The following is a 27,851-nucleotide window of genomic DNA, read 5'->3' on the forward strand; positions in this document are numbered from 1 at the left end:
CCAAGCTTGCTTGGCTGTAACTGTTGGCTTAATTTTTCCAAAAACTGAGTCATCCAATGCTTGTCCAATAATCTGAAAAGATTTTTTATACTTTTGCGTATTTTCATCAAGTTTTTTATTTTGATTAGCATCTAAAGTAGACTCATCTACAGGTTTAGTATAAGGTGCATTTAAGATTATATCTAATAACTCGTAGGAATCAAATATAAGCTACATTCTAAAGGACCAATCATCATAATTCTTTTGAGAAAACATTGGAATTGAAGGCTAAAAACTTCCTAAAGTCATGCCTAAAAAAACTCATTAAGAAAAATACACAAATATACCAAACTCTAAATATGGCAACAAGAAACCTATAGATCTCATAATGAAATGGTTTATATGAATTTCTATCCCTTTCTTTGCTGCAATCCTCCTTATGCACAATCCTCCACACTCCTCTTTTTAACCTTGCTCTAATACCAATTTGATGGATGACAAAGGTACAAGAAAATGGAAACACAAAACACTATGTGTTCTAGCACAATAAAAATAATTTATATTTCATTCATCATGATTGTTCAAATGAATTCATAGTGGCTCTTTTATTGGCAAGTGTACAATATTCTACATATATCTAGCATTAGCTGATAAGACAAAATATCCACATATTTCTAGAAAGTATTGCAACTGACACAACCAAAATACCTAAACCTAAAAATCTAGAAACATCTAATGGCGTACATGAGAAAATTAATTCTACGTAGGAATTAAATTTCTAATAGTAATTTCTATAATTATTCTTCCTAGACCATCCTTGTAGCTCTCTCTATAACATCTGTTATCCATAGGAATTAGGTTGTACCCTTAATTGGAACTCTCTTGCTCTAAAGTTTGTATAAAGATCACAAAATCTAGAAAGTGACCCATATAATTTTGCATTGTATTATTTTTTTGTCTTTTTTCAATTTGAATGGCCTTCTAATTGGGAAATTTCCCTACATGTCCGTGTCTTTCAAAACCCTGATAGCTCTTTAAAATGCAACTAGAATCACCAATGATCACTGCTCCTACTTCTTTGTAAATAAATAATAAGTTTGTATTATATTTTAAAATTTAAAATAAAATTAATTCTTATCAATTTAGATATAATTGGTAAATAAATAAATAAATTTGTAAAAACAATATTGTTTAAATATTTTGAGAAAGATAAAATTATTTTATTGTTGAATGTTGATTATTAATTTTATTGATTAAATAATTAAATAGTATTAAAATTTTTTTAAAAATTACTAACAAATAATTGACATATATTTCAATTAATCCACAAAAGTTGTCTTGAAAACACAACACTTCTTTCAAATCTATGTAAGAAGAACTCAAATTGATTAACAAATCACTATGATTATTATTATACAATTGGTTGAATAAAGTATTATTAATAACCATTACAAATACCAACAAGTGTCATTTAATTGTTGTAATGCTTTAGAATTAGTTATAATTTAATTAAGTTGTAAAATGAATTTGTAATTGTGTAATTTATGAATTATCAGAGCATTTTCTTTATTCAAAAAGGTATTATAATTCTCAAAGTAAAAAAAGCAACTACTTGTCAATTTTCAACTAATCTTATATAAATGAATCTATAATAAGTTTTACTTAAATATAATATAATCTCCACCTAAATGAATTAAAAATAATAAAGCTTACAACAAATCTCCATCTAAATTAATTTGGATTATTTTGTTAAAATAATAGAAAATAATCTATATTCTAACCTTTTCCCACTTAATATATGTACAATTAGTATAATTAATTATTATATAATTTCCATCCAGGTGAATATAGAACTAAATATTAGAGAGATCAATTGTTGAGCTTGTTAATGCTTTAGTAAGTAAATATAAGGGTAATCATATTTTTTCTCCTTGGGATGGCTATGTTTTTCATCGGTGGAAGGATTTACTTTTTCCTCATCTTCCTACTCCATTGTGTCCATCCAAGATTCCTCTTATCCAATCACAAACCGAGTAGATTCCTCCAAGTGAGGGTTATTTCAAACTCAATTTTGATGTGGCCTCTAGAGGAAATCTAGGCAACTCTGGCTATGGCATAGTCATTATAGATTTTAAAGGTCATCTGATTGCAGCAAATTCATCTTCTCTCCCTTAGAGTACTAATAAAAGAGTTGAGGCCTTGGCCTTACTTTTTGGTTTGGAACTTGTAAAATCACTTTTTAATGTTTGACTTGCATGTTGAAGGGGATTCATCCATTATTATTAATGCTTGTATTAAATTTCATGTATATAATTGTTCCATATAGTATACATTGCATCAAGTATGGTCTCTTCTTAATTCAATCTTTGAATGTTAAATCATGCATACTTATAGAGAAGACAATCTTTTAGCTAATTGTTTGGATAATTTGAGTATTGATGGGGTTTATATTAACTCTTTATTTTCCCCACTTTACATCCTTGATCTCCCCAACTTGGATAATATTGTGACAAAATAATATGTTTAGAATAGGGTTGAGTCTTTCTCATATTTTATTTGATTGTAAATCACAACTTCTCTATGATTTCATATGTTTTTTATCTTATGGATTTGACTTGTTCTTTTGAGATATTGTATGCATGTTAGGGTCTTAGATTGCACTTTCATCTGATGGCTTTCTAATATCATGGTCTCAGTTGGAGTTTTGGATGAAGATCAATGATGGTAACTTTTATAACAGTTTTTGGCTAGGCTCTTGGTTTTCTCTTTGGCATCAAACAAAGAATTGTATTCATATGAGTTTTGCACTCTTTATAATCACTAGATTCCTAATTTGAGAATCTCTAGGACAAGATTCATTATTGTTGATAGATATTCTATCTTGATGCAATATTTCTTCTTCCACATCTTTTTTGTATAAGGCAATTACCAAAATTTTTCTTTTATGATTCTTTTCTTCAGGAGCTATTTTGAACTAGTTAATATTAATATAAATATAATGTTTTTCCATATGCATATATACATACATACATACATACATACATACATAAATATATATGTATATATATGTATATATATATGTGTGTGTGTGTGTGTATATATATATATATGTATACATATGTATGTATATTTATGTATATATATATGTGTGTGTGTGTGTATATATGTACATATATATATCTATATATATCTATGTATGTATCTATATATATATATGTGTGTGTATATATATTTATGTATATATATATGTATATATATATGTACATATATATATCTATATATATATATGTATGTATGTATATATATGTGTGTGTGTGTATATATATGTATAGACATATATATCTATATATATACATATATATGTATATACATATGTATATATATGTGTATATGTATATACATATATATACATATATATATAGATACATACATACATACATATATATATACATATATATACATATATATACATATAGATACACATATATATACATATAGATACATATATATATACATATATATACATACACACACACATATACACACACATATATATACATATATACATATATACATATATATATACATATATACATATATACATATATATATACATATATATATGTATATATATAAGTATATATATATACATATATATATATATATACATATATATATATATATATATACATATATATATATATACATATATATATACATATGTACATATATATATACATATGTACATATATATATATATATGTACATATATATATATATACATATGTTAATGTACATATGTATATGTATATATATGTATATGTATATATATGTACATATGTATATGTATATATATGTACATATGTATATATATGTACATATGTATATGTATATATATGTATATATATATAGAGAGAGAGAGAATGTAATAAATTATATATATCAAGTAGCTTTGTCACCTTTGTAAAAAAAATTAAAAATTGTATATTTAAAAACCAACTTAAAGAAATATGAAAAAAATAAAAGTAAAAATAATTAATTTTTAAATCTATAAATTCAAAATGCACTTTAATAAATTATACACCTAACATTTTGTGTCAAAAGGAGCAATATGAGAAGCTTCCGAAGAAGAGATCCTATAAAACTAAATTGAAATAACCTATCATAGTTGAGATAAATTATATACTACATTTAATTATAAATATATGGAGAAATCTTAGAGATAATTTTATTCTAACTAAAAAGTTCAATGATCCAATTAAAAGAAAAAGATATCTACCACTGCAACAACCAAATAGTAATTTGAATATTCATAAGATTCAAGCATACAAGCTCAACAACTTATCATTTAAAAATAAAATAGTTGAATGAGGTTTAATATCTTATCCTTTCTTTATGGTCAATGCTTAAATCTTACAATGCAAATATATAAACTAAAGATCAATCTTCAATTGAAACTAAAGCTAAAAAGTAAAATTCTCTACATTTATTAGCAAGTTGAAAGGTTTAAATTTAGGAGAAAATATTATTTCTTTAAAGAAAGTTAATAGTTCTATAATCTTTAATATTAATTTTTTAATATCTTTTATTTTAATATTTTTTTTTTGTGAATCAAATTGTGTAAATTAAGTAATTCAACCCACACAAATATTATTGTTATTTTTTCTTTAAATTGAATGAGCGAATAAAGTTAATGAGAAATCCACCAAAGGTAGTTGAAAAGAATAGTATTGTTTTGCAATAGGAAGATTCAAATCTATAGTTTTACTTGTAATACATGATTTGAATGAGTTATGAGCAAGGAATTATATGAAAATGAAATAAATAAAATAGTAAATTACTCTTTCAAAGTCCATAGTATATTTTTATTGATACCAATGTTGAACAATAATATTGTAATATTTTAATTTATTTTTAATAAAAATGCTTCCCCCAAATATTTTATTAATTTTAAATCTATTTTACAACTGAACTCACATTATTAAAAAAAAAAAGAGTAAAACAACTTTTATTATAATCTTTACATCTATTACATTCAATAGATTGACGATGGTTTACTTCCCATCTAGCTAACTAAGCTAAGAACTAAATTTATTAATTCGTTTTATTTCCTAGCATTTTCATTCACCACAAAAATATTTGTTAATTGAGCCTTCCCACTACTTTGAAACGAGGCTCTTTTTCTTCATATTTCTGTAGAGAGTAAATCTTCATGTAGTCACCAAATGAGTACTTTGGATAAGCAGATAATTCATGGTCAGCGTTTCCATTGGCTTGAGCTCGCACAAAAGCTGAGGTGTAGGGCTCACCATTGCATTGTATGAGGGAATATAGAATGATGCCACTGATAACCTATTTCCATTGCTCACTGCTTCTATCTGGTCACCAATGTTCACAACTATTGAGTGTTGCATTGGTTGCACATCAATCCAGCTACCATTGTTGAGCACTTGAAGGCCAGGAAACTCATCATCTTGGTACAAGAGAATGAGGCCACCCACATTTGTATGAGCATGGATGCCCTTTATCAGATCTGGCCTTGGTCATGAAGGATAATGGCTCACCTTTGTGCCAAAGAATGGCTTCTCCTTCTCCTCTTCGCCTGCAAATACCCTTTTCAGATATTCTCTTTCTAGCCCCAAGCTTTCACTTATTATGTCCAACAATTTCTCTGTCAGATTGAATATTTGGCTACGGAACTCCTCAATTATATCCCTCTAGAAAATTAGAAAAGTCAATGACCTATATGCTTACACTCAATTGCATCAATGAATAACAAAGTTTACTAAACCAAATCAATTACGGAAAATAATATGGACTATAGTTCAATTATTTGAATAGATTCTACTCATTATGTTTGTTAATTGCTTACATATATATATATATATATATATATATATAAAGATCAAATATAGAAATGTCCATTAGTATAGATTATTATCTATTGAATATTGTATGTAGCTGAAATGTGTGGGTTCTGAAGGCCAAGAATTTGTCTCTACCATCTCGTGGACTTGAAAAACATCTTCCCAGTCCAAATTATCAATCTTCACAACATTATTTCCCTTTGATTCAGCTTCAATGACTTTGTTCAGTGCCCTTACTGGTGAAGAATCCTTGAAGTGTTGTTCTCTGTTAATCTTATATTGTTGTGAACATACCTCTTTAACATGGTCCAAGAGACGATGGTCAATGCCATGGTTTGTAATCTGAAAAAAATAAACCACTATAATCAATTTGAGCTTACCAATCACACAAGTTTGTAATGAATAATTTATGGTTTGTTTGGGACCTGAACTTAAAAGTTGAATTTATATTCAACTTTCCAATGAAGTAAACCTCACTTGTTAAGATTAAATAGATTTTGATGAATGCTTAAAACGTCATTTATGGCATGACTGGTTAACGACAATCAAATCAATAATAAAGTTATAACGTAACCATAGTGAAATAATTGTAAGCAAGAAATCTCGACACTAACCAAAACTCTTTCAAAACTTTGTTCTTATCTATATAAGTAAAACTTACCCTTTCTATCATTTTTTATCTCTTAATAATCATTTTACTTTGTTGTTTTAATCTTGGTGGCTCTTAAATGAGATTATAACATAACAATGATAAAATCATGGTAAGAGAACTGTCCCAACTCCATTAATGCAGATTTCTTATAAACTTGTTTTACCCATATACATACCTAAAAAAATCAGGGAGACTCACAAGCCTATGTGAGTTGGGCCATAATGGCCTTCCTTTCTCCTCCATTAATGTTCTTTACATCAATCAGTGGAATGCCCATTTAAAAAAATCCTTGAAATCCAAAAGACAAACAAATGCTAAACAAACTTTCACAACTGAGAAGATAGATGGTTGCAACACTAATGTTTGGTAATGTTCGTAACCCTCAGACCCTATTTATATGTCAAAAATAATTCAGCCGTTACTGGCATTTTTTTTTCACGTGTAAGAATACTTATCTAATTAAGCCACGTAACTTTGAAATGAATTTACTATTCAAGATATGGTTGAGGATTGGACCAGAGAGCTATATTGTTTTTAATTCAAATCACGCCACTTAATTTTCTATAGCTGAATTCTTAATTTTGTTTGATTAGGATTCTTAATTTTGTACAGCTAAATTGGTATATTGGTGTACTGGAACTAATGATTTATTCATTTTTCACTTGAGAGGGACATCATGATATGTCTGTGACTGTCATGGCAAAAATTCTTTCTCTGAGCAAGTTAAGCTCTCATTTTTCACGTGCCCATTTTTCTAATTGTTTTTCAATTAAAAAAAAAAAAAAAAAAATTAAGTCAATTTTGATTATTTAAAACTTTGGAAGTAGGAATCAAGTCTTAGTGTATGATGTTTAAACAACAAATTCATAATTGCTTGCCAGATATTTTCAATAATAAATTGTAAATATGCAAATTAGCAAGTTGCAACATCACTAAACTATAGGCAGAGAATATTATGTTGCACACACAATATTTAGATGTCCTAATTTCTTAGGGGCAAGTGTTAAAGCAATTTTCTTATATTCATATTTTGATGGTAAGGATACATTAGTTTCAGAATATGTTTTATTGTATATGAAGAGAACTTATAAAGTATGATTTATGCTATGTAGTTTTTCAAGTTGTATTTGTTAATTATCAAATAATGAAAGATCAAACTAAAATATTTAATTCTATATTTTTTTTTAGAAATTTGAACATAGATTTTTACAATGAGAACGTAATGCTTCGACCAATCAAACTCAACTGCTTGAACTAAATTCATAATTATTGACAACATAAAAATCATTTATATATAATGAACCATGAATAAATAGTAATGAATGTTTAAAAAATAAGTTATATATAATGAAAATAAAATGACATCTTTCTATAAATAATAAATTGTTTATATATAATGAGTATTATATTGACTATCATAAATGAATCAAGCATCATTTATATCTAATGGATAATATAAAAGATAAAAATTTGATTATAGTAAATGTACAATCATGAATATGCAAATAAATTCTTGTAAACTACTAATTATTAACTCTAGGTAGATAGTAAACTATTTAAAATTTAAAATATCTTAAATTATCATATAACTTTTTAAGTATTTATAATATTAAAAATTTAACATATTTACGAAATATACCAAAGTAGAGGTCACTAGAGGGGATGGAGACCATAGGTATAAGGTGTTGGCAAGAGATCATAGTTAATAGGAAGATGCCATGAAGATTAAAAATTAGGAGGTGGAAAGGTTGGAGAGGTTGATTGTCGACCTGATAAAACAAAAACTTGGAGGATAAGTTCGACAAGATTGTTAGTTTCTCGGTCTGTGTTATGCACTCATTGACCACTACCCTCTATCTCATGTAGACTAACAAGGATGGTGCAACTGATGACAAGGAGGTGGAGACTACTCGCTCGCTATACAGCTTCCTAGCTGATGATTGACTTCGCCTGCTCTTGGAGATCCTAAGGATCTAGTGACTGGTTACCTTGTAATGTCCCCATCTTTTTAGCATCTAAGTGGAGTTCTTAGCCTTGACATTCTCCAAAGGCTAAGTGGATAAATAAGGAGAAATTGATTAAATTAATTTATTATAAAGTCATTAAATTAAAATACAAAAAGGTGACTTTATATTTAATTAATTTAATTTTCTAGAGAGTGCACTAATTATTGGAAAGGGGAAAGCTTCTAGAGAATGCAATTAATTAATATTTTATTTCCTTCTAGAAGGGTAAAGGAAAAGAATAAATAGAGGTGAGGGATTCATTGATTATCATCTGATTATTGCGAATTGCATTTGATAAGAACTTGGGAGAAGAAACAAAGGTTTCTAATTTCAGTTAGCCATTGGACAACATCAACTCTTTAGTGTTGCAACCATTTGAGGTGGTGAAATATCCACTAAATTTGGTATTCAGGAGAACCTCATTCTGGAGTTCTATTTGTGCTTAAATTGGAGAATAAGTTGGAATAAGTTGGAATTTTCTATAGTAGCTGTTATAGTATGCATGCATGATCTCATGCTATAAGTATTTATGTTTGATTCATTTCCATTCTTGGGCATATCTATTATCAAGTTCCTCTTGCAACTAATAGTAGTTATCATTGTAATTTCTAAGCATATGATTTTGTTGTGATAATTCATAATCAAATTTTGGTATTACTGTAGTCATTATTGTAAGCCCATGAGAATGAATTCAATAAAGGAGATACATGTTGCATACCATTTTTTTGACGAAATGTCCATATAATAGCATATATGATCAGCATAATACTTGTATGTCAATTGTTGGTCAAAATGTTAGTTAGTTGTTGGTATGCACTTCATATCTAGTTTCCATGTATATGCATTGAAAAATACCAAAAGAACTGCACTTGCATATTAGTTAATTATAAGAGGCATTGTAATATCATTTGTGAACATTCTAAATTTCTTAGCATTGAAAGCTAGCATACAACTATTTGACAATATTCCTTGAGCGTAAATCAATCAGTTTGGGCAAGGGATATTACATTGATACTAGAGATTGGTGTAAAGTGTTTGATGAAATGTCAAACAATTGAAGTATAAAAGATTTTGGTGTTTGAAGAAGTTATAACCTATTGGGGTTATTACATTGGTATCAAAGTGGTTTCCTACCATCCTGTGGTATGGGGAAGTTATTTTATTTTCAAATTTGCTATTGTATTTGGAGTGACCAGCACTCTAGCATTTTGTAGCCATGGACAAACATAGGAGGATTGGCAGTTCTAGAAGTCATTAGAGTAATGATGAAGTTAGCATGAAGATGAATGCTTTGCAAGAGAGTATAAAGAAACTTAAGCTTCATCAATAAAGATTGGAAAAGAGCTTATTAGATCTAGAGATAATTGAGAGGGAAACAAGGTATATGGTTTCTACCTTTAGAAGGCTGACATCAAGGTTGCAGGGAAGGAAGCTTTTATTTTCCCCAACAAGAATCTCTGATATAGATGTACCTATATTTAGTGCAACACATACTAGTCCTATTTGTAGTGTTGATGATGGACTTAGCACCACTAAGCTTCAGCAAGAGGTAGTCACTTCCTCAAGTGGGACCGAGAGTCAAGAGTCTAGAATTGAGGCTTTGTCAAGAGATGTCGATGTAGGTAGCATGGACACATCTAATGATCCATTTGATGATGTTATGAGATGTATGGGCTATGACGCCCCTTGTCAAAAATTGGGTGATGAATCTAAGGATGTTTTGGATGGGTCGAAGGATCAATGCTTACAAGATCTCACTATTGAGGTGGAAGCTGAGACATGTGAGGAGATTGATACGGCAAGGGCTTCCATTTCTTTAGATGAGGAGTTGGTTCATTTTTGTTGTTGTGGCAGTTAGTGATGTTCCTATGTCCATATATTTTGATGTGGCTACACCTATTGTTGATACAGTTGGCATGAATGCATATGGTTCACCTATAGCTACATATTTTTCAATGCATTCTTTTGATGCTTAGGATTTCAATCCAATATATATTATTTGGGTGGATACAGGGAAGAAGAGGTTTCATAGATCTTCTATGAAATTTTCTTTTGGTGACATTCTGACTTCTACATCATCAACTCAAGTTTTGGGTGCTAGGCTATAGGACATGTGGTTGGTCTTGATGATGCTGGTTTGGAGTTGGTTTGGTGTCCATAGGGATTTCACATACTACTTCATTTTGGATCCAGGTGGAGGTTGGAGTTCATTGTGTTGCTGGATTGCTTGAGGACAAGCAATTTTAGGGAGGGTGGATTGTAATGTCCCCATATTTTTAGCATCTTAGTGGAGTTCTTAGCCTTGACACTCTCTGAAGGAAAAGTGGAGAAATTAGGAGAAATTGATTAAATTGATTTCTTATAAAGTCATTAAATTTAAATTAAAAAGGTGACTTTATAATTAATTAATTTAATTTTCTAGAGAGTGCATTAATTATTGGAAAGGGAGAAGCTTCTAGAGAATGCAATTAATTAATATTTTATTTTCTTGTAGAAGGGTGAAGGAAAAGAATAAATAGAGGTGAGAGCTTCATTGTTTATCATCCAATTATTGTGAATTGCATTTGATAAGAACTTGGGAGAAAAAACTAAGGTTTCTAATTTCAGTCAACCATTGGAGAATGTCAACTTTTCAATGACGTGCAACCATTTGAGGTGGTGAAATATCTATTGAATTTGGTATTTGGGAGAGCTTCATTCTAGAGTTCTATTTGTGCTTAAATTGGAGAATAAGTTGGAATAAGATTTGCTACAATGGCTGCTACAGTACGCATGCATGATGTCACACTACAATATTTATGTTTGATTCATTTCCATTCTTGTGTATCACTATTATGATGTTCCTCTTGCAACTATTGGTAGTTATCATTGTAATTTCTAAGCATTTGATTTTGTTGAGATAATTCAGAATCAGATTTTGGTATTATTGTAGTCATTATTGTAAGCCCACGAGAATGAATTCAATAAAGGAGATACACATTGCATACCATTTGTTTGGTGAAATGTCCATCTAACAGCATATATGATCAGCATAATAGTCATATGTCAATTATTTGTCAAAATGTTAGTTGGTTCTAAGTATGCATTTCATATCTAGTTTCCAAGAATATGCATTGAAAAATACCAAAAGAATTGCACTTGCATATTAGTTCATTGTAAGAGGCATTGTAATATCATTTGTGAACATTTTGAATTTCTTAGCATTGAAAGGCAACATACAAGTGTTTGACAATATTCCTTGAGCTAAAATCAGTCAGTTTAGGCAAGGGATATTATATTGGTATTAGAGCTTGGTTGCAAAGTGTTTGACGAAATGTCAAACAACTAAAGTATAAAATATTTTGGTGTTTAAATAAGTTATAAACTATTGGGGTGATTACATACCTACTGCTAGTGTGCTACCTATTCACTTTTTTGCTTATGGTAGTTAGTTAGTTACTTGGCATTTGGGCTCTTCATGGTTTTTTATGCTAGACTATTTAAAATGGCCGACTTGCATGTGATGGCCATGTTTATGTAAAGTATTAATACTTTCATGGTCTTTAGCAATACTTATTTTACTATCATGCTTATTGGTGGTTTTTTGATATTAAGAAATGGGACTGGGTAATCTCAAGGTAATGATTACCTCCAACTGATCTTCTGTCAATTTTTTTCTCTATTATGGGCTAGCCCTCATTTTACTTGCTTATTAATTTCAAAAATATTTGATATGTTACTTAAAAATGATAAAATATGGTCTCAAAAAAGCATGAAGATCATGATTTGATAAAATTGATAAATTCTTTTTTATTTTATAGTGCTTGTGTAGGAAGGGTGTATCAAGAGTACAAAATATCTAAATCTATTGATAAAGAATGATGAACATGTATCTATATTTTTTTATTTCCTTGTATGTGGATGATTCAATCACAATAAGAAGTTTTATATATTTAATTGATGAAATCAGCAATATTCATTGAAAGCATTTGAAATGAAGAATCTTGAAAAAATGCATTATTATTTAAGAATTGAAGTTTGAAGAGAAGATGGTAAGACTTTGAACACTCAAACTAATTATAGAAATATTTTGGTCAAACAATCTAATATGCAAGATTGTAAAAAACCATGTACCCCATTAAAAAATATGTAGGTCCTCTTGTGATAGTGATACTTTAGAAGACAACTGAAACCTTTATAGGTAGATGGAGGAAGTTTAATCTACTTGAAAATTAAAAAACCTGATATTTCATACTCTATCAACATAATTTGCTAGTTCATGGATAACTCTATTGAGGCTCATTGGAAAGTAGCAAAGAGAGTTATCGGTTATCTACAATGTACCATTAAAATTTTGAATTGAATAGACTAACTATTTAAATGTCGCTTAGTGTTGGAAACAAAATTCACCATAGTGTAGTAAACTTTTAAAACAAACATGTTATATTGCACACTTAGAAAGATCCACATATTACCATTTATTGACATAGTGTGCATTTTGACCACTAGCTTCAGTTTGATCTGTCAAAGTCTCCACTTGGACAACATGTTGTTGGCAAAATGTTCAATGCTCCTCTCAAGATTCATGACTAGGGATTAACTACCTCTTATGCCCTATAAGTTGAGCAGTTATATAAGGAACTGGGAGATCAGTCTTTAAGTGCAACAACAAGCCTACTCTAACAAGTGGTATCAACACTTGGTTATAGGTTTGAATCCTCAAACCATTAGGTAATGCTCATGGTGATATTGTTGACAAACTATAGAGCTCCCTTTAGGATTCATGAGAAGGACTTGCTGCCTCTTGTGTCCTATAAGTTTAGTGGTTGTATCAGGCACTAACAAAACAATATTTTGGTGCAATGAAAACCTCACTATAACACACGTCTTATGTTCTAGGTGCTACAATGATAGGACTACGGTAGATGGTAAATGTCTAAGACACTAGATAATCAGAAAACAATGTGGTTTATCTTGTGCTCTCAAAATTTGACCTTGATTATCATGAATCTATTTTGATATGTAAAGTTAGATTTTTACGACATAGACCTAATACATTATAGAATATTGTGTAGAGGTATATTTAAGGAGCTTGTGAGTTTAATTAGTGAATAGATTATCCTATTCCAAACCCATTGTTATAAACAATTAATAAAGGGATATATTGAAGATAATATTTGGAAATATGTGTAAATGGCCTATATGATGAGACACATTTGAATCATTTATTTTCTTTTAGAATTGATACATGGTATAGTTATTCTTTTATAGGATACTTGCATTCATATTTAGTGTGCATTTAAGAGCATAATGGATGTCTTAAAATTATAAAGTTTGGCATACGACACATCACATGAAATGCATGTGCTAGGGTGACCTAAAATGACTAGTGATGGTGATAGATTTATAATATGTGGGATACTGCCAAACTAGCTTCTGAAATTGTGATTGACCTCTCCTTTAGGGGCCCCCTTCAATATCAAATACTAATGGGAAAAATAAGTCACCTTTGTCTATTTAATACTTTGACTCTAGGAATTAAGCCTTTGTCCTCTAAAACCATTACTCAAAATAAGACAAAGGGTACAAGATATCTTAGAAATAGACAAGGGTATATCAATGAGGAGAGAATAGTTTTGAGCTTATGTATGGGATATGAATAAGCACACTTTAGTTTAATACCTATAAGACCTATGAGTGTCATCCTTAGACTATAAGTTACCTTTATATAAAGAAAAGTAAGACCTTAACATTGATTAACTATGAGCAACTATGAACTATAGAATTTGTAAAAGAATCTAAAATGAGATTGTATAATTGCCAAATATATAAAATGAATCATATCACATACTACATGTTCCGTGAATATTTCATATTACATAGAATGTCCAAAACTATCAAGGCCTTCAAGGAGAAGATGTCTTAAGAGAAATAAATATGAACATATCTTTAGCTAGATGATCAAGGGCTACAATAGTCGAAATCATCGTTAGTGGCGTTGCAAACTACTATCTAAATATATCATAAGAATAAAGCTCAAATTGAATGTTTAAATTATTGACAATATCTCGTGGGCGGCTTCGTGCCCATTTCTACAGAAATTCAAACGACACATGGAGAAACGTTGAAAACGAAAGCTTGACTCGGTGAGAAAATGAAATTTTGCCGTGTTAGTCACAGTCGGCAGATCATGATGCTTCTCTCAGACTAAAAAACAAATATATCTTCAATTAAAGTACGTCAACATACAAATTCAATTGGAGTACAGTCCTAAAAATCAAGAATCCTAATCAAACAACAATTAGATTTAGCCGTATGATTGGAAGTATAACTGATATGCACAACAATTTTGACTTCTTGGTCCAATCCTGAATCATATCATGAACAGTGAATTGAATTCTTATAAGTATTCTCACACGTGAATTGAATTCTTTAATGACATATAAATAGGGTCTCAGTGTTGCGCATATTACCAAGTGTTCATCTATCTTCCCAGTTGTGAAAATTTATTTAGTATTTGATTGTCTTAAGATTTTCCAAGAGGAATTCAGAAATGGGTATTCCAGTGATTGATGTGGCGAAGATTGATGGAGGAGAGAGGAAAGCCATTATGGCTCAAATCACACAGGCTTGTGAATCTCCCGGATTTTTTCAGGTATTTATGCTTGTTTCATATGGTACAAGAAGGGTCAGCTGTTTTTATCTTTTCATTATAGTGGTAAACTAAGTTATAAGGAATCTGGATTGGAGTTGGGACTGTTCTCTTATCATCATTTTGGTATTTTTATGCTATAAAAAGGGTCAATTTTACTTATATAGATAAAACCACAACAGTAAAATGATTGTGATGATATAGGAAATTGATAAAAAGGGTCAGTTTTACATATATATATAGATAGATAGATAGAAATCATTCATTACAAGATTATGTCATTGGTGAGCTGGAATTGACTAAATTGGTTTAATTTTTGCAGATTATAAACCATGGCATTGACCACGGTCTTCTGGACAGTGTGAAAGAGGTTTGTTCAGAACAATATAAAATTAACAGAGAACAAGATTTCAAGAATTCCTCCCCAGTAAGGGCACTGAACAAAGCCATTGAAGCTGAAGCAAAGGGAAATAATGCTGAGAAGATTGAGAATTTGGACTGGGAGGACGTTTTTCAAGTCCACGAGATGAAAGAGACAAATTCTTGGCCTTCAGACCCAAAAGAATTCAAGTACGTTTAATATTCAATCAATACTAATCTATACTGGTGCGAGTGCACATTATTATAGTTGATCTTTCTATATAATTCTATTAACAATCAGCAAAGATAATCAATAGAAACAATTCATATAGTTTAACCTTAATGCATCTTATTTTCCTATAATCTGGCATAATAGAATCGGAGTAAACCCTTGTTTTCATTTAATTAAATTTAATGCAAACATCTAGCCCATTACCTTTTGCATTTTGTACAGGGATACAATTGAGGAGTTCCGCAGCCAAATATTCAATCTGACAGAGAAATTGTTGGAAATAATAAGTGAAAGCTTGGGGCTGGAGAAAGGATTTCTGAAAAGGGTATTTGCAGGGGAAGAGAAGAAGGAGAAGCCATTCTTTGGCACAAGGTGAGCCATTATCCTCCCTGCCCAAGGCCAGATCTGATAAAGGGCATCCGTGCTCATACGGATGCGGGTGGCCTCATTCTTTTGTACCAAGATGATGAGGTTCCTGGCCTTCAAGTGCTCAACAATGGCAGCTGGATTGATGTGCAACCAATGCAACACTCAATAGTTGTGAACATTGGTGATCAGATAGAAGCAGTGAGTAATGGAAAGTATAAGAGTGCATGGCACAGAATTCTCCCAACAAAGGACGGAAACCGGTTATCAGTGGCATCCTTTTATAATCCTTCATACAATGCAGTTGTGAGCCCTGCACCTCAGCCCGTTGCTCAAGCTCAAGGCAATGGGAATGCTGCTCATGAATTATCTGCGTATCCAAAGTACTCATTTGGTGACTACATGAAGATTTACTCTGAACAGAAATATGAAGAAAAAGAGCCTCGTTTCAAAGCAGTGGGAAGGTTGAATTAACATTTTTTAAAGAAAATGTTAGGAAATTATGTTAGACAATAAATAAATTAGTTGTTACTTTAGTTAGGTGGGTGGATAATAAATAATAGTTCTATTAACTCAATTTATTGAATGTAATAGATACCGTGATTATAATAATATTTTTTACCTTTTCTTATAATATTTTTATTTTTGCTATTATTTGTTATGTAAAATTTCAATATTGTTGGTTTACATTGGTATGAGAAAAATTTGGCTTTAGATTATGAGAGTAGTTAAGACAATGAAGATGAATTAAAAGTATACCAAGTAATATATAATAAATATATAGAAATTGTATTCAAAAATCAAATTACAAATTACATTTGATTTATCTAATTTCTACAAATTTAATTCAATATTTATTACTTTTCAGTTTTTAATTTTATTTATTATTTATTATCTATTACTCTATTGGTATCTCCTCCTTCTAATTGGACCATGGAACTCATGAATTTGAATTTCTATGGTCACTGTTAAAAGAGAAGATATCTTTACAAATTCAAGATCAATCTATTAGTCTAAATAATTTGAACTTAAATGAATCCCAAAGTAAATCTAATTTTTAATTTCACACAAGATATTTATTTTGAATATTTAAAAATAAGAAAATTACATTAATATTAGTAATTTATTTCTATAAATTTACTCTAATGTTATGAAAGAATGTCCAAATTAAAAATGTTATTTTCATTAACTTTTTGTTAGTGGAAAATAGAAGAACACACCATTCATGATATTACAATCATGATTCTCACAAATGAACTTGCTTCAAAAATCTCTAACTAGAGGAGAGTCTCCAAGCCATCTATCTTCCCAAAATCTATGAGTAGATGGGGAACCTCCTAAAATAAACTCGTAACCCTTCCTTCCTAGAGAAAGATAATTTTTTTTGGGACAAGAACTCTTGAGGGACTTCAGTGTTAAGTTGGCCTATTTTAGTAATATCGATGAGGGAGGCTTCATGGAAAAAATATATGTTTGGTAGTTTCATCTCCTTCCTAAGATTAATTTCTTTTAGTGATGTGTTATGCACAATAGTATACTCAGGATTGATAATATTTAGAGGAGTGGCTTCTAGATGGTTAATCAATGTGTGTTTTGTAATATTGATGAAGAGACTATCCCTCACCTCCTAATTCATTGCTCCTACTCTATTCAAACTTTAAAGAAATTTTTTATTAGGTGGGGATTTCTTGGGTCTTGAATAGTAATGCTCAATAATTCATTTTGGGTTGGAGTGTCCCTCCCACCACCCCCTAATTAAGTTGTCATGGAAATATATACCCCCTTATATCTATTAGAATATATGGAAAGAATGTAACAACCATATATTTAGGGATAAATTAACCCCCCTAGAGGTAGTCTTCAAAGCAACTATGGTCCTTATTAGAGAGTGTACTCTGAATTGTAAATAGAGACCTCCCTCCCACACTCTAGCAAATGATGGGTAGGATTGTGGAATGTATCTCATCTAGTGGAAAGAATGGACAACACGAAGGTCCATATAAGAAAGGGTACTAGATGAAACTCACACCCCCAATTTTGGTGAAAACTCAAATTTTATGAATCAACAAGAAACAATAGAGGGCAGCTAGAGGGATTATACATGATGAAAAAGGGAATCACGTTAGGGGTTACATGAGCAACTGTGCTAAAATTTCTAGCAATGAGGCAGAAGCAATGGAGCTTCCCTAAGGGCTGGAGATTTCTTGCACTATGAGAATTCAAAACCTTGTGGTGGAAGGTGACTCCATAGTGGTCATTGAGGCAATTAAGGGGTTTTTAAAGATGAGATAGCATGTCATGTCAATAATAAGGGATACATAAATACTATTAAATAGGTTTGAAATTAAAATCTAGCATGTGTATCATGAAGGGAACCAAGTGGTGGACAACCTAGTGGGGTATGAACATGGAGTTTTTGGTAAAGAATTTATAGGTTTTGAAGGGCCCTTGAAACTTTGTACAAAATATCTTAGAGATTAAGCATTAAGCCCACAAGACAAAATAGAACAAAAGAGGGACAAAGCCAACAAACAAACAAGACAATAACAAAAGGATAGCACTGCAACCACAAAAATAGGAAACACAAAATGAATAGTACAAACAAGGAAAACAAAGGGAGTTAACCCATTTTCTTCATCAGCTTTGTTGTCCACTCCTTAAGCTTTCCAATATTCTCAATTGTCTCCATGATCTAGCTGATATCAAAAGTGGTAGTCGTATCCATCTTTCTAGTATTAGCCTTGGTCCTTTTCCTAGTCCCCTCTTTATTCTCAGTAGCAACACCTTGGTCCTCATGAACAAAAATAATATCCTTCTCCCCAATAGAGTGTTCAACTTTATTGAAATCTTAGGATCTTGATGTCCTTGTTGGAAGCTTTGAGAATGTTATAGCTCTAATCAATGATATTTTTCAAAGAATTATGAATGTTGTTGACCTTGTTATCTAATTATAGGACATTTGCTTCCATCTTATAGAAATTCATCATGTTCATCACAACACCCATGATGGTGTTATCCTTATCTCTAGCTTCAAAATTGTTATGGCCAACTCCCCTAGCCTCCACACTAGTCATCTATCATTTAGCTTGATTATTTAATGGAAAATATACTTAACTTACCTAAAGTTATCTAGAAAACTATTCCTTGGCATTATTAACAACATCAATGATGAGAAGATCTATGGATGAGAAGAGATGGATTAATGAGTTCTTGAAGATCTACTCTACTATATTTAACTTCCCCAACCATGAGGTCTCCCTAGCAATGCCAAACCTAACCTTATTCATGTTCATGTTCTTCCAGACCATTTCCTAGACTTGGTAGGGGCACTAGGTTCCTTGACCAGAATGTTAACTTGAGTTGAATGAGAAATTGATTCCCCCACATTTAGTTCCTCCACAAGAGAATGCTCTCCATATTGTTCTTTAATAAGGTTCAAAGGGGAATCCAAGCCTTTACTATTCTCTATGTTTCCATTTTAAAATTGTTTCTTCTTCCCAAATGATTTTTTGCTAGAAGCTTTATCATCAATTTCTATATCCATATCATCACCCTCATCATCATACTTATCAGAGGAAATTCCAACCTATTTGTTAGGTGCAAAGGACTTCAAATTCTTTCTAGTCTGACTAGTCTTCCTCTTCTTCCTATCACTCCCCTTCCTAGATTTCTTACTACTAGACCCAATCTCTTAGATATTAGTCTCTATGCCATTTTCATCCTCAATTGAATCATCATCAAACTCTGTAGCCTTCTTGTCTACTTCTTAGGTGAAGAGAGTTTCTTCTTATTATGGGTTCTCACTTGAGTCTTAGCCACCATGCCCTTCCCCTCACCTTTATTTTTAGGCTCTTCATCATCCTCTTCTAAATGTATGCCCTCACTATTTTTCATGTCAAAGTAATCATGAGATTCCTTTGAGCCCTCCTCAGAAGCATCCTATGGCCCTTTCATCTCAAGAGGCTTGACAATAGAGTGAGTTTTAATGTATTCATAAATAAGTAGCATTAAAACATCATGAAGAGGAAGGTTGGAAAAGAAATTATTCCTTAGACCATTAATACTTGCAAATTAATGGAAGAATTAAGATAAAAGGGAATAGAAACCTTAATGTTGTGCTTGAATTGGATCATGAGAAAAAAATTGATGAAAATAAAACCAAAAAAAATACCATCCAATGTAACATAATAAATAATCTCTTGAAGAACAAACCTCCGGAGCTTCTTAATGCACTTACGTTGGTAGTAGGTTTTACTTTCTTGTTTCACCAGCACCTCACTCTTGCCAAGCTCCTTAGAAAATTATTCAATGGTCACATCCAAAAATCTATGATATTGAACAAAGAGTTATCAATAACCACACTTGGGAAAGGTAGTATGATCTACTAGTAGTGATTTTATTGCTCATTCAAAAAGATAAGTTTTGTAGGTAATGATAAATATTTTAAAAATATGGCTTGTGGGAGTCATTATAATTATGGTTCCCTATAAGGTGCGGGTTCTTGTGATAATGAATTTAGACTGGCTCACATTTTCATTAATTTCCCTAATTATGACTAGTCATCCTAAGTATAGGTTCATAGCTCTAGGCAAGATTTGCAATAATTTTTTACAATCCCAAGGGGTGCCTCTTTCCAAATAAATTTTATTCCAATTTAAATTACAAAAATACCAAGTGTAATCAATGCATCATATCCCATTTTATTAACAAGTTAGGCTGTCAAAAAATAAAAGGATTTTCTTAGTTTTCTTTGTGCATATTTCTTGAGCTTGTTGGGAGTATGGCTATAGAGATGACATAAGTTGTGGATGATTTTGTTGTTAAATTTGAGGATGAAGAACTATTGGAGATCATCACAATACTCAGATTGAGCCACCCAAAATTGAAGATACCATCAGGAATGATAAGGTTGTGTGGACTTATTTGAAGGAAGGAGGACTAATTCTATGAGAAGGTCTTGTGAAATTTTGTCAACTCTTAGAAGAACTGCTAGGTGAACATTAATGGGGTTTCATCTAAACTTACAGAGGATTTCATACCAAATGCCACTAATCTTGCTTTATAGGGAACAACTTGGAGAAAGTAGTTGAGGTTCATAGACAAGAAGAGCTTGCAAAAATATTTCTGAACTAATGAAGCTCTAATTCTTTTCCATGGTAGTTTTGTTTAGGAGGAGCTTCCCAAACTATGGGGTATGATTTTCTATGTAATAATGAGGTGCATTACCATGGAAGATAGGTACAAAGTGATTTATTATTATCACTTCCCCATTCTTAACCATTTTAGGAATAGGGAATATATCTCTTTTCCTTACCTATTCTTGAAATCAATGGAAGATTGTATTTGGAATATTCAAAAGAAGAGGGAAGAGGGTAAAAGTTTTACTATTTATTACCAAGATTTAATGTTTCACCTATTTAACTTTTATAAGGGCCTCCACCCTCAAATTCCTAGCAGCACCACTTCCCCTCTCAAAATTTCTAAGATTTCCCAAACTTCATCTCCTTCTAGGAAAACCAAATTGGTATATGGCTTTTTGACAAACAATTGGCTTTAATTGTTGCTGGAGAAACTGAATAACTAGAAGGAGAGTTATCTCTCGCTATCTTGCTTTTCCTTTATGTTTATAGTTTCTAGTTACCTCTTACTTGATGGGGCTTTCTTTGTTATTAATCATTGGCCTTATTTTGTGCCCATAGATGTTAATTTGGCAAAGTTTTTTTTTTTATAATTTTGACTATATGATAGCTACTAGTTTTTTGTATAATTATGATAGTATGGTAGTTGCTAAGTGTAGTAAGTTCTCTAGTAGAAGTATGTTACTCTGGGGGTTTTTTATATTGAGGAAGAGGTTTGGTTGATCATATAAGAATGACTTTTGGTTGATCTTCAGACTACTTTACAAAATCAAATCATTAGTTGAGTGTTATTAAATGATGTGGTGATATATTAAGGATACTTTTGAAGCATGGTTTTTAGGGCACACATGTTACACATTTACAAGGAAGAAGTTAACAACATCAAATTATTCATGTTCAACCACATACAAGTGACATTTTTGTTTGAAATATTAAGATGATGTAAACTAATGAAGTGTGTAAAAATAGATAAAATTTATGTCTAATATTAATTATAATAGTTTTCTAGAACTAAATTTGATATTTTCTTTTTATTTTAAAGCTGATTTTTTTCATTACTGCAAAAATATTGGAGATCAAAGGATCTAGTTCTCACTAAAAAAATATGTAAAGAGGATTTTTTCTTCTTATTTCAAAATATGTTGAATGAAAAAAGAAAAATAGTTTTTGATATATACTTTTCTCCCTTGTTACAATTCCAAATTCAATTTATCAAAAATAGATAATTTTCATATCCAACCATATCTTCCCTATCAAATCTATTCCAATCAAAATACATACGTGCATTTAGAAGGACTATGAATCATATCTTTTAATTTATTTCTTCCATGATTTACTATTTCTTTTTTTTATTTAATGAAAATTTTATTAAATTTTAAAATACCTACATTCAAATTTTGTGATTGAAATATATTATAGCTAATCAAAATGCAATAAAAATTATGTTAGCATATTCTTGACTCTAATCTATAAAAAAGTAGTTTTAGTTCTTTTAATAAAGTTGACTATAGATGGAGATATGAGCTATTAGAGTTAAGAATTTTTTATTTTCTAAGTAATTTGATCATGTGGATGCTACCTCGAGGGCACAAGTTGAAACAATTTTGGTCAAAATTGTTACAGCCAAAACTATTTCAACCAAAACCCCATAAGTAAATTGTTAGAAATTTTAAATTCACTAAAAGAATTATTATTTATATACTCGAGGGTTTCTGGTAAGAACTATTTTAGCCAAAGCTATTTCAACCAAATCTCCCTACAACAAGGATGTCATGTAACTTTGAAATGGGTTTAGTCAGAAATTCTTTTCTCTTAATCCCTAATTTATAGGTACAAATATTTTGAAACATCTATGATAGAATAAATGTAAATTGTACATCTTAAATATTTTGTAGTTGTCTATCATTTTAGAGAAATTACAATGTGATGTTAGATAGATCATTTATCCTTATTTATGTCATTTTCTTGTTGGTATGTTATTTAACTATGTTTGAATTAAATGCATAAACACTTATTAATTGAATCGATTATTGTTGATTGTTCTAAACTACTTACATACACTATACATAAATATCAATCAGTGAAATAATCAATTATAATTTTACATCTCATAAACTTCTTGATCAAAATATTTTTTTTAATGTGAAGATATGAAATAAACACTCTTACTAAACTGTACATTCAATAGCCTTGTTTTTCTTTTAACTATTTACTAATATATTTACTCTTATAATATCATTCCATTCAAATAAATATTCAAGGATGAAAATTTTAACCTTCTTGAACTCACAATAAAATTCAACAAATATCCTACTCATGATTCATCAAGTTAACAACCAGGACCTAAGATGTCCTATATAAATTAAATTTATCACATCATTATATGACTAGGAGTCTAGGAGGTGCTACCAAAAAACATTAATATGTATATTGGTGAAGTTATATTTAATTTTGTGTCTTATAGTTATCCAAAGCTTTGTTTTGTACTGGAATCAATTAAAGATTATAGCTTCAATGGTTTCTAAAAGATTATAGCTTTCATGGTTTCTCATTCATTTTCTTTTTTACTAGTTAATCTAGATTTTGGGCACTTGTGCACTATATATTTGATAGTTTATCTACACTTCTTGTGTCCTTTAACTCTTATAGAAACATAAAGTTAACATCAAAGTCTATAGTTCTTGTAGAAATGTTTCTTTATTCTTTTTTATGTTTTTGTCTCTCTAGTCTTCAACAAAGTGTTAAAGTTTTCTATTTTATATTTTTTCTAACTTTACCTCTAATTATCCACAATTATACAAGTCATAATTTCTCCTCCTTCCCTTCCATCATTCCTTGGAGATTTTTGAAAACTTCATGGTACTATCCATGCCACTCTTGTCAAGGTTCTTTTTAGACTTGTTTCGCCTAATTTATATATTCAAGACTTTAATATGAAAGAAATATAGATACAATTTGTTTTATAATTTTTCCATATCCTTAATAATTTCACATGTCAAATAGTGAAAAATAGTAACATGCTGAAGAGGAAGAATTTTCACACTATAATTGAATAGATAAAGAGTGAACTTTTACAATACTTGTCTTGATGTACTTTTTAGCAACAACCTCATATATTTTTGACAATACAACTTTACAGATTTTTTTTATATTACAATTTTTTCCCTTCACTTAATTAAATTATAGTCTTATCCTTTTATTTTATTTTAAAACAAAATCAATTATGGAATCTCATCTTTTTTCTTTTTTCTTTTAAATAATCAAATAGAGGTAGTTGAATTGGAATTGGACCTTATAATATATGTTTCTATCTAGATTACATTACAACTAGGTAGAGGGTTGAAATCCATGAGAAATAACAATTCATTACTTGTACCAAAACACTCTTTGACATTGACCAAGATTTGTTTTGTCCTAAAACTAAACCTAACTTTTATTGGCCAAAAAATATTCAAATTTGATTTTTATTTTTTTTTTAAAGTGGTTTAAGTATAAATTTATAGACCATGTTTTCTGTTCAATTATAAATTGTTTCCCTCAACCTTCCCACTATTTTGAAGCAAGGTTATTTTCCTTCATATTTCTTCTCAGAATAAATCTTCATGTAGTCACCAAATGTGTACTTTTGATAAGTAGATAATCCATGAGCATCATTTTCATTGGCTTGCACTACTAGCAACTTGGCAGATGAAGGACCAAACCACTTAGTCAACAAAGGATCTACTCGGCAAAGGTAAAAAATGAAGAGTATGTTGAGTAAATGTTAACATGTGTCAAAATAGCATGCTGACGTGAAAATAAAAAACTACTTTCTAGAACAAATGCAAACAAAAAGAATAGAGTGTTGCTCTTCTTTTCTAATGTTTAAACACAAAACAAAAAAATAAGGAAGGAGACAACAAAAAAAGCAATCGGTTGGAAATATGCAAGAATGATTGCTTGCGTGTTATTAACTAGAAATGAACTATTGCAAAATTGAAATGTTAAAACTACAACTACAACTATTGTTAATAAAATAAACTTGCAACAAGTATGACTACATGCAAATAAGTCTAGAGCTACTCAAAGCTCTCACAAAATAGACCTAGAGAAACAATTGCTCAACAAATCAAACAGACAATGATGTTGCTACACAAATACCAAAAAAAAATATTCTCTGCTACTACTACTACAAAAACTAACTCTATGTAATAGGGATGGAATGAAAAAAATTCCCGCTCTTCTTCTTCTTTTCCTACAGTCCAAAAAAGTCTCCCCTTCATTTTTCAAATTCAAACTCACCCACCCACAAAAAATGCATTTGACTATTGGAGCTGCAAATAAGGGATGCTAGGTTTGGTAGGTGGGAAAGGGACAACCAAAAATCTTTAAATATTCCAACACTCCTTCTTTGTCCCAAGCCAACAAAATAAGGATCAATGTTGATCCAAACCAATTACACCAAGATTTATTCTTAGGTGCACAAGGTTCCAATGCCTAAAGGCTTAGTGAATATGTCTGCTAGCTACTACTCATACTTACAAAATTCCATCTTGATATCTCCATTCTCCACCAACTCTCTGATAAAGTCATATTTGATCTCTATGTGCTTGCTTCTCCCATGGAATATTGGATTCTTAGACAATACAATTGGGGATATGTTGTCACAAAAGATTATGGTTCCATCCCCTTGCCTTTCATTCAAATCTATCAAGATCCTCCTTAAAATAGCTTGACATGCTACTACATTTTTTTCTATGCATTCAACCTCTATTGTAAATTGAGAAACAATAGGTTTCTTCTTGGATGCCCTTGAAATTGCACCCAATCCCATATGGAACATGCATCTAGAGTTCTCTTCCTATCATGTAAACTTCTAGTCTAATCACTATCCATATAACCAAGAAACTTAAAATCATTATTTCTAATATACAAAATCCCAAATCCCTTGGTACCATTCACATACCTTAGGATCCTCTTTCTCACTTGCTAATGAGAATCATTTGGTGTTTCCATAAATTTGAAATTTAGACTAACTACATGTATCATGTCAGGCCAAATTATTGTCAAATACATTAAGCTTCCAACCATACTCTTGTACAATTTTGGATTCACACTTTTTTTACAATATTCCTTGCTCAACTTCAAACCTACTGATATTGGTGTGGGGGTTGCCTTATAGTTCTGCATTTTGAAACTCTCCAAGATCTACCTTACATACTTTTCTTGAGAGATGAAGATACCATCATGTATTTGTTTTACTTTTATGCCTAGAAATTACTTCAAGAGACCTATATCTATCATTTCAAATTCATTCTTCATGGCCTCTTTGAACTCACCAATTAGGAAATTATCATTTCTAGTGAAGATTAAATCATCTTCATACAAGACAACAATCAACACTTTACCATTTTTTGCCTTGATGTAGAGAGTGGGCTCACCATCGCTTTTTCTAAAGCCATTTCTCATCAAATATGAGTCAATCCTATTGTACCATGCCCATGGATCTTGCTTGAATCCATAAAGAGCTCTCTTCAATCTATACACCTTTTTTTCTTCACTCAGGACTTCATAACTAGGTGGCTACTACACATAAACCTCTTCTTTCAATACACCATTGAAGAAGGTAGACTTCACACCCATTTGATATACCTTCCATTTGTGTTGGGCTGCAATTGCTATTACAAAACACATGGTTTCCATTCCTGCAACTAGGGCATATGTCTCATCATAGTCTCTTCCATACTATTGCTTGTACCCCTTGACCACTAAACATGCCTTATACCTATCTATTTTTCCTTCAACATTGCACTTGGTCTTGTAAACCCATTTCACTTCAATTACTTGCTTCTTGGGAGGAAAAGTAGTTAACTCCAATGTCTTAATTCTTTCAATAGCATCTATTTCATTATCCATGACATTACACCAATTTTCTTCCTTCATAGCTTCTTCAAAGTAAATTGGATCACTATGAGAAAATAATGCAAAATTAACACTCACATCATAATCTTCCTCATACCTTTCATCTTAGTATGTCTCCTTTATAATCTCAGTCTTTCTTGGAAATAGGGAGGCAAGAGTGGGGTCTAAATTTTTGGTATTGCTGCTACTACTATTTTGCATACTAGCTCGGGGCTATCTTGAGGTGCTTAGAGCTGTCACTTAGCATTTAAGGGGTTGCTTTCCTTTTTTCTTTTGTTTGAAATCATCAATGTTTGCTGCTTCATCATCTTTCGCATCACCAATGTCTTCCTCTTCCTCATCAATACTTGGTACTTTTCTTGAAGTGCTTGAAGATACACCAACCAAGCCATCCCATGACTGATTTTCAAGAAGCTCCACATTTCTTCAAATGATGATCTTCTTGGTGATTGGATCTTTTAATGCATCAGCCTTTGATTCTGACCTATAAATCATGAAGATACACTTCACACCTTTTTCATCTAGCTTTTTTCTTTGTTTCTTAGGCACATGTGCATATGCTACACATCTGAACACTCTCAAGTGCTCAATTGTCCATCTATTCCTTGACCAAGTCTTAAGAGGAATCTTGTCATGAAATGAATTTGTAGGTAACTTATTGATCAAATATACTATTGTTGCTATAGCTTTTCCCCAATATTAAGTTGGGATTCCTTTTT

At 30.7% G+C, this 27,851-nt stretch overlaps 1 protein-coding gene and 1 pseudogene across 2 annotated transcripts; one reads left to right on the forward strand and one right to left on the reverse strand.

The window, feature by feature from the left end:
• Nucleotides 1–5,189: 5,189 nt before the first annotated feature.
• LOC149559723 (1-aminocyclopropane-1-carboxylate oxidase 5-like) lies at nucleotides 5,190–6,519 on the reverse strand. The gene is made up of 4 exons (XM_089827472.1): nucleotides 6,508–6,519; nucleotides 5,982–6,188; nucleotides 5,544–5,696; nucleotides 5,190–5,357 (listed from the first exon to the last, which is right to left on the reverse strand). The coding sequence occupies exons 1-4, from the start codon at nucleotides 6,517–6,519 to the stop codon at nucleotides 5,190–5,192; spliced, it is 540 nt and encodes a 179-aa protein (XP_089683598.1).
• An 8,420-nt stretch (nucleotides 6,520–14,939) lies between these two features.
• LOC149559724 (1-aminocyclopropane-1-carboxylate oxidase-like) lies at nucleotides 14,940–16,727 on the forward strand (annotated as a pseudogene). Its single transcript, XR_016363620.1, has 3 exons — nucleotides 14,940–15,138; nucleotides 15,458–15,705; nucleotides 15,950–16,727. The product of XR_016363620.1 is annotated as a 1-aminocyclopropane-1-carboxylate oxidase-like (transcript).
• Nucleotides 16,728–27,851: the final 11,124 nt, after the last annotated feature.

This window comes from Cupressus sempervirens, chromosome 4, assembly GCF_028749045.1.
Source record: "Cupressus sempervirens isolate cs-2001-9-10 chromosome 4, ASM2874904v1, whole genome shotgun sequence".
Lineage (NCBI taxonomy): Eukaryota > Viridiplantae > Streptophyta > Pinopsida > Cupressales > Cupressaceae > Cupressus > Cupressus sempervirens.

Coding starts and splice junctions, on each gene's coding strand:
- LOC149559723 (XM_089827472.1), bottom strand. Junction 5,697..5,981: donor TTTTTCAAGTCCACGAGATG/GTAGAGACAAAT, acceptor CTAATTTTCTAG/AGGGATATAATTGAGGAGTT. Junction 5,358..5,543: donor AGCCATTCTTTGGCACAAAG/GTGAGCCATTAT, acceptor ATTGGTGACCAG/ATAGAAGCAGTGAGCAATGG.